The 16,842-nt window shown below is 42.6% G+C and overlaps 1 protein-coding gene across 5 annotated transcripts in view; it reads left to right on the plus strand.

Moving 5' to 3' along the window:
* The window catches only part of CCDC33 (coiled-coil domain containing 33), a 294,341-nt gene that overhangs the window by 116,115 nt on the left and 161,384 nt on the right, over positions 1-16,842 (plus strand). For all 5 annotated transcript variants that reach the window (XM_029574706.1, XM_029574707.1, XM_029574704.1 and 2 more), the window contains one exon: positions 16,554-16,663. In XM_029574706.1, coding sequence (XP_029430566.1) covers positions 16,554-16,663 — 110 coding nt within the window. The remainder of the gene's footprint in view (positions 1-16,553; positions 16,664-16,842) is intronic.

Raw genomic sequence — 16,842 nt, forward strand, 5'->3', positions numbered from 1 at the left:
TTATCATCCTGAGCTCCCTCATTGCTTCTACATCCTATCTTCCCTGCCTTTGGAGATACTACATTCTGAATCGTGTTCTTCTCAGTGACTCAGTTTCCCTCTAGTATATAGTTTAAAAATCCCATCTACTATACCAGCTCTATCATGAAAAGAAAGGAACTGAACAAAAAAGACATTTAAGATAATTGGTGTTTTATCTGCAAGAAAATTTTTTAAAAAAATGTTGGAACTTGGGGACCAATGATTAATATAAAGCAATGAAGGTCAATAGTAACAATAGTGCTTAATATGATGGTCCTGTTATAATCACAATATAATTTTTTAAGTCTCCTGTCTATTTAAACACAAACAGATGTCACAATAAAACAAAATATGAACATAAGATCAAAAATGTCACAAACTAAAAACAATCGAATGAACCAAGGAGAAGAAAAACATTGCTGTACACTAAATTTCCAGATGCTAGTTTTAAAAGATGAGCTTTAAATATTTTTTAAACAATTTAGTACAAGTAGTTGGCATCAAGCTTTCTAGAAGGCCATTCCATGTGATAGGACCAGCCATGCAGATTTTATTGGAAGAACCATGAGTAACTTGGTTTTTGACGACTGCAGTGTATGCTGTTTGCCCTCCAATGATTATGTCAAATGTAATTACATTATAATCAATGTTGCCAAGTGGATCCACCACATTTATTTCTTGCATGAAATCTTATATTCTGTCGAAAATTAGATCTATTGTAGTTCCCCCGCTTATTGATTACATGACTAACTCTTGCATGAAGCAGTCATTGATGGCATCAAGGAATTTTACCTCCTTTGCATGTCCTGATGTGGTATTTACTCAATCAGTGTTTAGGGTAATTTAAGATTTCCATTATTATTGTGTTGCCCATTTTATTAGCTAATCTTATCTATGTTGGCATTTACAGTCTGTTTCCTCATCCTGGCCAGATAGGCAGTAGTATATCCCCATTACTATACTCTTCATTTTTACCCTTGGAATTTTGATTCTTAAGGTTTCCAGAGTGAAATTGGTTTCCTAGAAAACTTTTATCTTGCTTGACTCTATGTATGACGCTATGCTTGACTCTATGTATGTAATCTGTTCTAATGTTTGTTTATTTAAAATATCTGTAATCTGCCTTGAGACCATCTTTGGGAAAAGATGGAATATCAAATGTTCATGAATAAATAATGAATGTTAATCCAATATATAATGCCACCCCTCCACTAATTTTATTTGTCCTGTCATATCAATATAATTTGTACCCTGATAGCACAGTGCCCCATTGGTAGTCCTCCTCCTTTCAGGTCTCTAAAATGCCTATTATATCCATATCTTCTTTTAACACCATACATTTTAACTTCCCAGTCTTATTTTTCAGACTTCTGGCATTCATATACAGACATTTTAAAGAAGATGTATTTTTATTTCTGTTTTTATATGTACCCATAGCCTGCCTATTATCAGATGATATAGGCAGTTTGGAGTCATTTCTGTCTGCATGTTCTGTATTTAAATACATTTGGCCTTTGTCAGCTGTTACAGCTACCTCTCTATAGGACATTTTAACTTATACTTTGAAGATACCTCTGTCCAAACCTTGCACTACTGAGCGACTGTTGGTTGTCTCCCATGTTCAGGTTTAAAAGCTAATCTTTCAGCTTTTTAAATGTTAGCTCTGGTAGCCAAGATCCACCCTGGTTAAAGTGAAGTATATTCATTTTCAAGAATAGGAAATGGATTGGGCAATGTTTTGTGGAAGGAAAAACATTGCCCAATCCAATTCCTAATGAATCCACAGTTCAGAGCACTGCCTGCCTCTAGGGAATAGGCAGCATTTCTAAGAATTCTGTCTTGGAGTACCTAAATTTGTTTCCTACCTAAAATCCTAAATTTAATCTCGAGAACCTCCCTCCTGTGCCTTCCTATGTTATTGGTACTCACATCTACCATAAGTTTTGGAAGATCTTATCTTGGTGGCATGAGATCTGTCACCTTTGTACCAGGCAAGCAAATTACCAAGCAATTCTTATGCTCACCAACCACCCAGTTATCTACATTCCTAATGAATTAATCGCCGACAATCGGCTTTTAATTATTAATTATTATTTATTTATTTGATGATTTTGTAAAAGTCTGATATTCTGCCTTTTCCAAGAAAGTCTCAAGGTGGATTATAATCAAATTTATAATAAATACTCCCTACATTTGCATAACAGTTTCAGTAGTGTAGGGACAAACATGAAGGTGTTTGGTTTTTCAGTTTTTTATGCTATGTCAATGATGTCATGCTTGTATTCTGTTTTGGGTTATTTTTGGCTTATTTACTTATAAATAAAGCTGTACTGTATTGTATTGGATAATTTATGCCAATAGGGGGAAAGGTAAAGAGCTTAAGCTAAGTTTAACTAGGTTCATTTCAGATATCATAGAATTATAATATGGAAGAGTAGCCTAGTGGTTAGAGCAGTGAGCTACGAACCAGAAGATCAGCGTTCGAGTCCTGCTGTCACTCCTTGTGACCTTGTTCAAGTCACTTTACCTTCCATTGCCTCAGGTACAAACTTAGATAGTAAGTCCTCTGGGGACAGGGAAATACCTACAGTGCCTGAATGTAATGCACTTTGAAGCGCTGAAAAAAGTGTAAAAAGAGGAATATAAATCTAAATAAATATAAAATAAAAACATAAGAACATGCCATACTGGGTCAGACCATCAAGCCCAGCATCCTGTTCCAACAGTGGCCAATCCAGGCCATAAGAACCTGGCAAGTACCCAAAAACTAAGTCTATTCCATGTAACTGTTGCTAGTAATAGTAGTGGCTATTTTCTAAGTCAACCTAATAGCAGGTAATGGACTTCTCCAATCCTTTTTTAAACACAGCTAAACTAACTACATTAACCACATCCTCTGGAAACAAATTCCAGAGCTTAATTGTGCATAACATAACTAACAATTTTCTGAAAAAACAACATATGAATAAACTTAGCACTGCTTAATGTTTAGTTTAGCGGTTTAGTAGTGTCAACTATCCTAACTCCATGTGATTCTGATCATAGTAAGGTAACTTGGCAAGTAACAGAAGAAACCAATTGCACATTCAGTCCAGTAATTATTTTCTAAATCCCTTCCTTGTGCATCAGGAAAGGCTAAAAAGACTAAGCTGTGTAGATAAGGGAGAAGAAGTTGTAAGGCTCATCTAAATATTTAGGTTTGCAATACTTCAGTCGTTATATTGTAGTGGAGGTACCAGTAGTAATTGAGAGAGAGTTTCCTCACTTTGATTACCAGAATTCTTGTCTCTGAAGAATAACTAACTCTAGTGTCTTTCAAAATTGTTGGTCAGGACCTGCTAAATGGATCACACAACATCAGCTGGGTCCCCTTGATCTGCAATATCACTGAAGCCTCTTAGTGAAGATGGCCTAAGTTTATAGGTGAATTTATATACAGCATTACACTGAGCACTGGAGCTGTGCAGAGCAAGCTCATGTTGTGATTTTGGCATTGGTGTGATGTTATTTTGTGATGGTTCCTGGGTAGGTCCATAACAGATGAAAGTTTGCAGGTGACTTCCCTATGGCATAAAATGGTGCTGCTAGCGAAAGCCAAGGTTGTATATCTGAAAGCGCCCACAGCTGTCCTGTATTTATATTTATTTATAATTTCAACTTGATCTTTCAAGGTGCATCAGAAATCCCAGAACAGGATACAATAAAACACAATTTGACAATCTATATAAACATAAGTTTTAAAAATTGTCTTCTATTTCTTTCATGCCAGTACATGATGCAAAACTGTCACAACACTATAAAATATGTTACTAGTATTGTAACCTTGAGTCTAGTACAGGCTTAACTGTAATCCGCTTTGAGACCACTCCTGGGGAAAAAGAATAGCAAATGTTTGTAAATACTCCATTTTAAAATCCGTCTGTTAACCCCCCCCCCCCCTATGCCTATAAAATAATCCACCTATAACCCCTCCTTCCCAACAGGCCGACTCTCTCTTAACAGCCTTCCACTTCCCCTCTCATTCCCACCTACAATTTAACCTCCAGCCACCCCTCCCCCCACTCCATATCCCCCATACATCACCCCAAAACTTCCAGAAACATCCTCAACCACCTCCCCCCCCCCCCCCCCCCCCAATATGCCGGTAATTCTGGAAATGATTTGAAAACCGAAAAACACGATGAAGGCAGAGAGGATATCTGAAATGAGTTTATCCCAAGCATTGTAGTTATTGTGACTGCCTCCCTGAAGCCTGTGTGGCTCCTTTAAATCTACGGCAGAGGCAGGAGGACGATATAAAATGAGGGAAAGGCAAAAGGTGCTTTGCACAGCAGTGGGTTGGAATATTTTACCCCTTCGTGCTTAAATGACGAGACCTTTTTCTCTTGCTACAAAAGGCCTTTGAGCTAAAATGATTTACATTTAAATTGAGATTCTTTTCTGGAGCTGGTGTAACTACAGAGAGGGGGAAAGGCCACCCTCTTCACTGCTTGGAAGAGAATCGCATGCATTTCCTGCTTGTATACCTCCTTAAGATTAGATGGCAAGAAAAATACCTGCGTAGAAATAACGGCTTGGAAGCGGGAGACGAGGAGTTGTAGAAATAGCCAAATAGGTTTCTAATTTCATATCTTTGTAGTCCTAGTGTGGAGGGACGCCATTATGTCCATTCCCTTTGTATCAAGTTACCGAGCGCTTGGCATATATATATAAGGCTTGGTGATTGGGCACATAAAATTGCATCTTTTAATTCTTGAAAATGAGCAAATGCAGGTTTTTCTCCTATTTTTCATACTTTATTTTTTTAAGCATATTAGAACATCTAAAAGAGATGTGGGACTCTAGAGGAAAAAAAAACCAACATTCAGGACTCCTCATTTTCAAAAACGCCTTCTTTATGGATCTGTTAATGCACTGATTTAAAGGCCAATTTTGTTTGAGCAGGTAAGTGGGATTTATCTGGGGAAGCTTGCCTTCTGAAAACTCTGCTCTGTCACGGCCGGGCAAACCAGTTCAAGATAATTCCCCTCCGGGATCGAGAGCAGAGCAGGGTTTTCTGCCTGACTGGCCACCTCCCCTTTGACCTGAGCCCGTAGGATCTGGTGGTCAGCAGGACTTCACTGGAGATGCACTAAGAGCAAGGGTTCCAGAAGAGATGAAGGCAGGCTGTAAGCAGAGGTGTGGAGCAAGGCAGGAAACAGAGCAGACCAGAAGATAGAAACTGGAACAAGGCAGGGGCAGAATACAAGGCAAGACCTATCTGGAACAGAATGCAAAGCAAGGCAGTGGAAGGACAAGCAAGACAGCCAGACAGACAAGGACAGACAATGAACCACAGGAGTCAGGGGACTGGGGACAGGAGAACCACCGGCAGCCTCACAAGGAGGATCAAGGCAAGCTGAGGACATGGTGAGAAAAGCCACTCAGGGTCCTGATGCAGGAGAAGGACAAGGACAAGGCTGGGAACACACAAGTAATAAAGGCCACTGGGAGGCCTAAACAGAGCAAGGGCAAGGCAAGGAAGGCCACCAGAAGGCCTACCAAACAGAGCAAGAATAAGGCAAGGCATACACAGGCCAGGAAGGCCACTGGGAGGCCTGAACAGAGCAAAAACAAGCAAGGAACACAACAATGGAAGGCAAACACAGGCAATGCAGGAACCTAGACAAAGCAAAGTAAGCTCAGGGGTGACCAGAGCAAGGAGTCAGGGTGACAACGATGAGGCCCGAGACTGTGAGTGAGGCAGGCTTTTTATATGTGTGGCCTTGCTGCATCATGCAGCCTTCAAGGCAGAGGCTAGAACGTATCCGAGTGAGACCCAGTGAGCGCCCCTGCTGGCAGGAGGTCCGCCTAGCAGACAGTATTGTTACAGTACCCTCCCCCCTTCCTTTGGTCATCTGTAATGGAGCCGGGCAGAAAGCAAGTGCCTGGATCAGAGATAGGATCCGCCGGAAGCGGTGTCTTAGATACTGCAGGTACCATCTGGGACAAGGTCTTGAATGCTGTGGATGCAACCAAAAACAAAGGCTGGGAAACTTTGGACACTGCCTGGAGCCGAGTATAGCTCTAAACAATTGGCTTGGAGTTCTTCAAGGCAAAGGCAGAGACTTGACCAGTAGTGGCAATAAGCACTAAATTCATGGAAGTCATAGCAAGTATTGTTAGCGACTTGGAGGCTGTGGGTGCAGCCTATCCTGGGATCTTGAGATGTGCTGGGGTAGCAGTATCTGCCTGAAGTGGAATAGCTGGGTCAGAGTCCATTTGGAGAAGAGTTACTGGCTCAGCCTGGAAACCAGGGTCATGGCAGGAACTGGCCTAGCTTGTGATTGCTTAGACGTGACAGAAACTGGCTCAGCCTGGTGTGGAATTATGGCAGGAGCTTGCTCGGTTTGCTGTGAAGGCATGGCAGAAGCTGTCTCAGTCTGGTGCAGAGTCATGGCAGGAACTGGCTTAGCCTGGAAGAGAGTCATGGCAGGACCCGGTTCAGCTTGCTGAGGTGACATGGCAGGAAAACTGGCTCAACCTGGTGTGAAATTGTAGTAGGAACTGGTTCGGCTTGGCATTGCAGACATGGCAGGCAAAGCTGGTTCATCCTGGAATTGAATCATGGCAGAAACTCGTTCAGTCTGTTGTGGAAAATATGGCAGGAACTGTCTGACATATTAACCTCAGGGCTAGGACCAGCTTTTGTTGGATGGTACAAAGGCACAAAAGCAGGACTGAACCTGGCTTCTGGAACCAGCACTGGATTGGCTTCTTGAAAACTGATAAAAAGAAACCGTAAGGCGAGTATTCCATCCATGAAATTAAAATCCCAAATCTACCTGTGTTTCATAGATACACCAATGTGATTATACTGTATAAGAGAATGTGTGTGTATGATCGTCATATAAAAGATGACGATATCTGCTTATTTGTAGAAAATCAGGAAAATGGTCTTATCCAGACTTCATCTTTAGAATACAATCCTTGGTCATAAAGAAATATTTTTTAAAGAATTTTCACTCTGCAATCTTTCAGAAAGTTTTCAAAAATGTTCAATGTTTCAAATAAAAGCACTTAAATTTTAATTTGGAACTACTCCATGGTCTTCTCGAGTTAAGTTCTTTTATTTGCAACAGCCTGCTTGTAAGTTGGCTAGATAAGTCTTATCCGACTAACTCGCATGGATGGCTGTGTCTGAATATTTACCTCCTAAATATTCAATAATATCGACATATAATAAAGCATCGTAAAATCAAAACAGAGCACAAGTCAACTCCAGGAAATAGGCAAGGCAATACCACAGCTAATTCAGCAAAGCTATGAATCCTTGGGTGACAGCAGCTTAATCCAAGCTTTCCTCCGTTCCAGTGAGCTCCAGCAACCCCTCTCTCTCCCACCCCGAGCCCGGCAGCAGCTTCTCTCTTCCCTTTCGCCACCCTCTCCCTCGCTTTTCCTCCTCTCTCAGTCCTGGAAGCCCCCCTCTCCTCCCCCTCAGCAATTAAATTTCTCTTTTCCCCTCCTTGTTTTCCTCCCTCACCCTCTCTCTGCTCCCCCAGCCCCAGCAGAACCTCTTTCCTGCCCTGTCCTCAGCCACTTGCCTTCATTCCTCTTCCCCCCCCCCCCCCCCCTTTCTTTCTCTCTCCCTGCCTTATACCAGCTGCACTTAGGGAGGAGGAGAAGACAGCACCCTCACCCTGGCCCAACACTGCAGAGTGGCTTAGACTCTGGCGCACATCCCTGCTGCTGGCAGTTGCGTGGATGTCACTTCCAGGCTGCCCAAATGGCATCAGCGTCTCTACACCTTTTAGCCCGAGGACCCTGCTCCCCCAAGGACGTTCAGTTCCAGCTGCGGGAGTGGTACACAGCAGCCAGGGAACACCAGGGAACTCCTCTCATCCCTCGTCTCCCTCTCCCTCTCCCCACCCCCCACATACACACCTTGCTTGTCGTGGGTTGGCCCTCGGCACTGTCCCAACAAGGAGATCCCTGACCACCTGAGAACCTCATTAGTTCAAGTCCTTGTACAGTATTGCGGCTGCCGCCCCCAAGATTTCGTTGCTGTAGATGGCTGCCTAGTTCATCTAAGGCCAGGGCCCACCCTGCCTAACGGTCCATAATTGCAGTCACAATAAACTTTCAGATCAGTTTTGGCTCACTCTCTATTTTCTTGGAGTTACTTGGTCATTTTTTGCCTCCGTTTGCTGATCTCTCTCCCTCCCTTCTCGCTGGGCTGTTTCAGCCTTTTAGTCAGGAATAAACATTTTAAATTGACTGAAGAAACAATGAGAAAAAAAAAAATTAATCCAGTGGAGCAAGTGGGCGTGACTGGAAGCCCGCTGACGTCCCTGCCGCCCGCTCTCTGACAGCCTAATTGCAGGTGCCGCGCGCTGCTTGTCGGTTTCCCGGGCCACACTGCGGGAATGTCACGGCTCGCTGAGCGGCAGAGAATGGGGGAAGGCGCGAGCAGAGACCGCGATCTCATGCTTCAGGTGGCAGCCCGCGTGCAGCGCACAAAGGGAAAAAAGCCTTTTCGTGTTCCTGGAATAACTTGATTAGGGAGCAGGAACAAAGGCTGGAGCAAGTGCTGCCAGAGGGGAAAAATAAAAAAAACCCCACAATACAAGAGCATTTAATAGGAACGCTTGCAGTCTGGAGACCAGGCTGATACCGTAGCTACCATTAAACTCAACCGAGGGGCACGAGAAGGCCGGCAAGTCGCTGTAGCGCGCTGTGGTTCGGTGCTGACCAGATTGTACTGTCCCATTACGTAAATGAGATTGCACTGCGACTTCTTTAATCATGTAGAGGATACTTTAGAAGCAATCTCCAGTACCAAAAGAGCACTTTACTCCCTGAAATGGGCTTTTATAAAATTGCTCCCCAATATATGGATCAAAGTACGTGATTATGTGGGGCACTAGAGATGCACCGAGCTGAACGGACGAGTTCTTGTCAGGCTCCCGTGGCCACCATCCATGCACCTCAAGTTTTGGTTGGAATAAAGTTATCTAAAGCTCGGAGATCTCTGCCTGAGCTTTGAGCTGATCAAGGGGTTATGCTGACGCGTGTGGTGCGTGGAAAGTGTTGTTGAAAAGAAGAGTAGGGAACATTGAAATCTGCGGGTTCCAGGATCTCTTCCCAACTTGGGATCTGTGAAAGCGAGTGAGATCAAGAAGGACTGAGGAAAGCTATGAGTGATACTAAATTTGAGTGGCATCCGAGGACCCTCCTTTCAGAGTCTTGGCCCAGGGAAGAGAGATAATTAAGAATCCTGTGCAGAGACCGGATAATATATTTTTGGCCAGTTGGAAGGGCTTCCTTTTGTACCAACAAGGAGATCCCCCTGACCAACTGAGAACCTCATTAGTTCAAGTCCTGGATGGTGAGCGTTTCCCTTGCCCCTGGACCCGAGTAAAGAGACCCTTGCACAGATAGGATGAGAGAGAAATGTAACAACCACCTGTGGAGATTAAAGGAATTCATTTGAACTTTACCATTTTCTATCCGATTATCCATCAGTAAAGATATTGATCTTGGACACTCAACTCCTGTCTCTTATTTCTGGTGCTCACAGTATCTACAGTGTGAGAAATGAGAATCCCTCCCCCAAGGGAACAAAGAGGACACCCCTACCACACTGAGCCCTGGAAGTATCTCTCCCCTCCCCCCCAACCCTGAGAGTAAGAGGAAATGTGAACGAGCGAGCCGGTGAGAGGTTCCAGCCCTGAAGAGATACAAATACTTTTATGGCCCCATCAGGTAGCAGTCTGCACCCGGGGATGGAGTTACATGCATTTTTGCCTCTGGCCTTCCCCTTTTTCGGGATGTGCTCAGATGGTATATATATTCGTTGTGAGCATGCTCAAGGGAGATTCTCTTAGGTTGAAGGTTAGAGAGAGGGTTTTTGTTTTTTTTGTTTTGTTGTTTGTTTTTTGAGATGGTGCTTTAGGTAGGCCTCACAGCTCTCACCAGTGAAAGACTTGAGAGTGATTTTTGAAGTTTTTGCATTTTGACCACTTCCTAACAGGAAGGCCATTCCCCTTTCTGAAAGGGCTGGATATCATAGAGTTACATCTGCTCCCGAGCAGGTGCATCTCCATGCATTTTATGTCGGCGCTGGTTCTGCACACACCCACGAATTTTCAAAGCAGATTTGTGTGTATGAATCTGCTGTAAAAATGTCGGGCTAAAGTACATGTGGACTTTAGCCTACGCAAGCTGTTTGAATATTACTCTCTTAAAGGTGACTTTTGGAAATGTTACACGCATAAATAATCTCTACTCGTGAATTCCACATTTTATACAAGTGCAAAATATGTGTGTATCTTTACTTTTGTGCCCACACTCATGTGTGTAAAAAGGAGTGGTCTGGAGGCATTCCAGGGCAGGGCTAACAATTAAGCATGTAAGTTGCTATTTTAAAAGACTCTTGCATTGCGTACATTTGCCAACTTACCCCTGTATTATTACACCTGCTAATTTTCTGGGGTAAGTGATATTAAATGTGTTTATTATCTAGCACTGACAAGGTGGAAACTTTGGGTGGACCGAGGGAAGCTCAGGCTGAATAACTAAGAGGGTCTCTATGATCTGGAGAAGGACTGGGTGAACTGGTGGACTAATTGGTAAACTGACTGATTTCCTCCATGCACACATATTTTAAGATTGTCAGACTTACATGTGTAAATCGGGACATACGCGAATAAGTCAGTTACTTTCACACACACAATATCTGCAAGTATATATTTAAACTAGGTGAGTAACATACACACATTCGCTCCATTGGTATATGTGGTTTCATTGCATTGCATGTATTCGCATGTAAGTCTATGCATGCATGTATGTTGCTTGGAAGAATTACATGTATTTTTATAAAATATGCACAAATCTCACGCACATATTATAAAATACTATATCAGATTTGTGCACAGCCACATATATGCGTATTTGCCACGCGCAGTTGTGTGAAAGTTATCATCCCTGTGCATAAGAGGCAAAATTAGAATTCAAGAAAGCATGGGTTAAGCACAGAGAGGGTTCTTAGTTGTGAGGAAGGGAAGGTCAGAGAGAAATTATGGTCTGCATTGCATGATTGTAACAGGAAAGGAAAATGGGCAGCTTAAATAGGGCCTTGTGGTTCTTATCTGCTGTCACATTCTATATTTCAATGGATTTTCTCGAACATTTAATTCATGCTCCCACAGCATTTGCAAGTATTTGAAAAGGTGATCAGTGAAAAAATTCAAGATGACAACATTAGAAAAACAATCTTTTTCGGTAGAGTAGTTTTAAAGTGGATATATTGCACAGTATGATTATTAAACGACTCTAGAATTGCATGGCAACTTATGTTTATGGATAATGTGGGAAGAGAAGACCCGCATGCCAGGCCCACACAATTCTAGACATTTTATGGATGATTTTTTTTTGGGGGGGGGGGTGTTTGTTTTAACAATGATTTTTTGTTTTACTTTTTGTCTTTATCTCTCTTCTATCAATTCCCCACTCTCACCTACCTTGCACCGGCATCTTTGCAGCCTCACCACTTCTTTCCTCCAGCCCCCCCCCCCCCTCCCGGACGAGATCTTTCCCTTCTCACCTCCCTCCCCAGTGTTTCCCTCTTTCAACCCCCTACTGATCTCCCTCCCATCCCACAATGTTTGCTCACTCACCCAGTTGATCCCCCTCTAATCTAATAGCCTTCCCCCTGCTACTGATCGAGCTGGTAGAAGGAGTGGGAGAGCAGTGGTTCATCGGCGCATATATTCCTCCTATGCTGCTCAGGGCCTGATTGGTGCTTTGAGCCCCAGGAAATAGAGGAAGAGGATGCAGCTCCTACTCCTTCTGCCAACCGGATCAGCAGCAGTGAGAGCGGACCACTCTAAAGAAAGTTTTCAGCCTGTGGGGGGTGCGGAGGGGAATGGACTCTGCTGGGCCGCTCTGGTGACGATCCTCCACCCAGCAGATGGGTTCCGCAAGACTGTTCCTGTGGTGGTCTTCATCCCCGTCACTTGCACCTTCGCTTTGTGTTCTAGCCCTGCCTGAACAAATCAAACCTGGGTAAAATGTTGAACGCCCTGGTATTTCTTTCTGTTTTGCTCTTTGAAAATGTTGCTGCAATTTGATAGCTTAAACCCCAAGCTAATTAATACTTCAATATTCACACATGTTGTGCACCACAAAAACATGGCAGAGGAAGGAAAAATGACTCAGATACAAAGGAAAACACACCCGGATATTAACACATTATAACTAGGGCTTCCAATAGAACAACATCCCCTACCCCATGCACAAAAATGAATTAGGTATTAATAAAATAACCTTTCTTCTTCTAGTACTCTCTCACCCTTGTGCCAAAGTGCTCACTAACGGTTATTGTTCAGAGTTCTTTCCCATACTGCAGGGCACAAGACAAGGGTGCCCTCTCTCCCCATTACTATTCAACTTGGCCATTGAAATTCTGCTACTCAAAGTCCGAATGAACCCTGAGGTGACGGGTTTTCAGGTAGAGGCGACTAAGCATGTCATACCTCTGTATGTGGCTGATGTCCTTTTCTTCTTGATTAACCCAAACAATCTGGCCCAAAGCTGCTAGCTCTACTGTCTGAATATGGTAGATTTTCTGGATATAAAATTAACCAAATCTAAAGATTTTCCTCTGGAGATAGTGAGGATAAAAGAGATTCTGCGATGCTTCTCAGCCTTTATGAAGGCTTGGGATGGCTTCAAATACTTAGAGATATGTGTGCCGCGTAGAGTGGCAGACATCTACAGACTCAATTATGCGCCTGCGATTACAAAGATTAAACAGAATCTAGGGGGGGTGGGACGATCATTTCCTCTCTTGGGCGGGCAGAATTTATGTTCTAAAAATGAACATTCTTCCCCGTTTAATGTATTTGCTCCAGCACATTCCCTGTTATTTACCCGGGGGGTTCTTTGCAGTCCTTCACAGACTTATGAAAAAGTTAATTTGGCATCAGCGGCCGGTGTGCATTAAGATGCACACGCTTTGGCAGCCCAAGGAGGAGGGCGGAATGGCTCTCCCAGATTTACAAAGTTACCATTGGGCCTGCGGATTGGTGAGGGCCATGGTGTGGTAATACAGAGAGCATACTGTACCTTGGTACATGATCAAACGTCAACTGGTGGGGGTTGTGGACTTGCCAATGTTGCTCTTGCAGTCTGACTTGCTCATGAGAGCTAAAAAAGTCAGTGGCACTAGCCATCACATTATGTACACATTAAAAATCTGGAAAGTTCTGAGTAAAAAACGGAAGTGTCCAGTGCAGGGTTTATCGCAGTTTACTCCCCTACGTGGGAAACTTAGATTGGCAAAATCTATGTTGAATCGAGATGCTGCCAGCTGGCGGAAACTGAACCTAAAATTTTTGGGACAATTATGGGAACATGATAGTACTCTGCTTAAGTCTTTTCAGAATCTCAAAGACAAATTTGAGGTAGAGGGGGAATCAGAAATATTCTACTGGCACTTGGTGGCCGAGTTAGGTCGCTATATGGAAAGAGGATGGCAGCCTCAGATATACATCCCAGGGTTCTGAAGGAACTAAAAAATGAAATTTCAGACATATTAGTAAAAACTTTTAATCTATCATTAAAATCATCCATTGTACCTGAAGAGTGGAGGGTGGCTAATGTAACCCCAATATTTAAAAAAGGCTCCAGGGGCGATCCGGGAAACTACAGACCGGTTAGCCTGACTTTAATGAAGAGAAAAATAGTGGAAAATGTTCTAAATATCAAAATCACAGAACATATAGAAAGACATAGTTTAATGGAACAAAGTCAGCATGGTTTTACCCAAGGTAAATCTTGCCTCACAAATCTGCTTCACTTTTTTTGAAGGAGTTAATAAACATGTAGATAAAGGTGTGAACCATTAGATGTAGTGTATTTGGATTTTCAGAAGGCATTTGACAAAGTTCCTCATGAGAGACTTCTAGGAAAAGTAAAATGTCAAGGAATAGGTCGCAATGTCCTGGCTAAAGACAGAAAACAGAGGAAAAGACAGGAAACAGAGAGTAGGATTAATTGGACAATGTTCTCAGTGGAAGGGAGTGGGCAGTGGAGTGCCTCAGGGAGCTGTATTGGGACCCTTACTTTTCAATATATTTATAAATGATCTGGAAAGGAATATGAGTGAGTAATCAGATTTGCAGATAATACAAAATTATTCAGAGTAGTTAAATCACAAGCGGATTGTGATAAATTGCTGGAAGACCTTGTGAGACTGGAAAATTGGGCATCCAAATGGCAGATGAAATTTAATGTGGATAAGTGCAAGGTGATGCATTTAGAGAAAAATAACCCATGCTATAATTACACAATGTTAGGTTCCATATTTGGATCTACCACACAAGAAAGAGATCTAGGCGTCATAGTGGATAACATTGAAATATCGTCGGTTCAGTGTGCTGCGGCAGTCAAAAAAGCAAACAATGTTGGGAATTATTAGAAAGGGAATGGTGAGTAAAATGGAAAATGTCATAATGCCTCTGTATTGCTCCATGGTGAGGCCGCACTTTGAATACTGTGTACAGTTCTGGTTGCTGCATTTCTAAAAAGATATACGGTAGTTGCAATGGAAAAGGTACAGAGAAGGGCGACCAAAATGATAAAGGGGATGGAACAGCTCCCCTATCAGGAAAGACTAAAGAGGTTAGGACTTTTCAGCTTGGAGAAGAGATGGCTGAGGGGGGATATGATAGAGGTGTTTAAAATCATGAGAGGTCTAGAATGGGTAAATGTGAATCGGTTATTTACTCTTTCGGATAATAGAAGGACTAGAGGGCACTCCATGAAGTTAGCATGTGGCACATTTAAAATTAATCGGAGAAAGTTCTTTTTCACTCAACACACAATTAAACTCTGGAATTTGTTGCCAGAGGATGTGGTTAGTGCAGTTAGTGTAGCTAGGTTTAAAAAAGTATTGGATAAGTTCTTGGAGGAGAAGTCCATTACCTGCTATTAATTAAGTTGACTTAGTCACTGCTATTACTAGCAACAGTAGCATGGGATAGACTTAGTTTTTGGGTACTTGCCAGGTTTTTATGGCCTGGATTGGCCACTGTTGGAAACAGGTTGCTGGGCTTGATGGACCCTTAAGCTGACCCAGTATGGCATGTTCTTATGATCAGATAGAGCGAATGCTCATTCAGGAAACTATACATCGTAGAGGTATATCTCTCTTCCTTAAAGCTTTACATAAAATTCAAGTTATGCTGGATACACCCCTGGGTGTCATACAGAAATGGAACAGATCTTCAGCTTGAATTAACCGGTCAGGAATGGAAAGGGATCTAAAAAAAAAAGGTGTATAAGATTTCTTTATGTAGTTGTCGCATCGAATTGATGGCAAAGCTTCTCCACCATGCTTATAGATATCCTTTAATCTACACTAAGTTCTCATCAAATTCTAATAGGCTTTGCTGGTGGGGTTGTGGCCATCCAGGCACTTTTGTACACATCTGGTGGTCATGTGAATTTATTAAGATTTTCTGGCAATTGGTCATGGCAGAATGTCATTTCATTTTGGGGCAGGGATTTGTCCTCAAGCCAGAATTATGTCTGCTAGATATCTGGGGGAACCATAATCTCACTACTGCGCAAAGAATTCTGGCAGATCAATTAATTCACACTGGACAGTACACAATAGCCTTAATGTGGAAAGCTGATCCAACGCTGAGTCGTTGGTGGAGTCAAGTGCACAAAATTGCATTGGTAGAGAAGCTGACCCATCTGCTAAAACAAAATATGCTGTTATATGATAAAATTTGGTCCCCCTACTGGGAGTACTGACATATTCATTCAGAATAACCACAGAAGGCAGGATATAGTGGGTAGATGTGATGTCGTCATTTATCATGTTATTGTGATGTTAACATGGGCTGAGATGCCTGCTATCTAGCTTGTGTTCCCTTCCATGGGGGGAGTTTTTGTGTTTATTCTTGAGGGGGGGGGGGTGTTTGTTACCTTCCTTTTTTAATTTCTGTCAAAACGTGCTTAAATATAGAGTTATAAAAAAATAATAAATGCTGTTACCTTCCTTACTCGGAACAGCAATGCTCATTGGCCACACATCTTGCTCTAATTTGTAACTTTTGGTATAACATTTCTGCATAGGTGAAACCTGCATGGAGTAGTAATTACAACCCTAAACATCTGCTGGGCAGACTGGATGAACCATTTTGTTTTTTATCTGCCCTTTATTTACTATGTTACCATGTAAAATCCAGATAGTTGATAATCCTAACTCACTGTAGTCAAAGCCTCTCACGTGCCAGCTGGTTCCCGGGGGGCTCTGATGTCTGAGAGAAGGGGCTCACTTTGTTTGAGTGTGAGACACCTTCCAAATGTATGTCTGGAAAGTGTAAATATTGCCCTGACATGCCGTGAGAAATGACACTTTCTAATCCTTTGTTAGATTGTTGCCTATGGTTTTGAAATTTGTCAAGGGCTTGAAATGGTGACTTTTACTATTTTATCTCACAGCTGGCTCTGTATCTTCTCTGTTCTTTTCCTTTCAGCTGTGATCTTGAATGTGGCAGATAGTGAAACGAAGGAACTACTTGTCACTTACAAGATCCCCCTGAACTACCTCCAGCCTTTTCACCATTACTACTTGGAGATGGTGCAGGTGAGTCTTAACCATTTCAATACCTGTAGACCAGAGGTGGCCAGTGCACTGATGGTCTACTGTTATATTTTATCTGGCACTTGGAAGGGATAGGTTGGGGACGAGAGCGGAGAATTGTTCAGGATAGATTACTAAGCCCTGACTGTTCTCGCTTTCATTTCTCTAACATCAGTATAGAA

Source organism: Rhinatrema bivittatum, chromosome 13 (assembly GCF_901001135.1).
Source record: "Rhinatrema bivittatum chromosome 13, aRhiBiv1.1, whole genome shotgun sequence".
Taxonomy (NCBI): Eukaryota; Metazoa; Chordata; class Amphibia; order Gymnophiona; family Rhinatrematidae; genus Rhinatrema; species Rhinatrema bivittatum.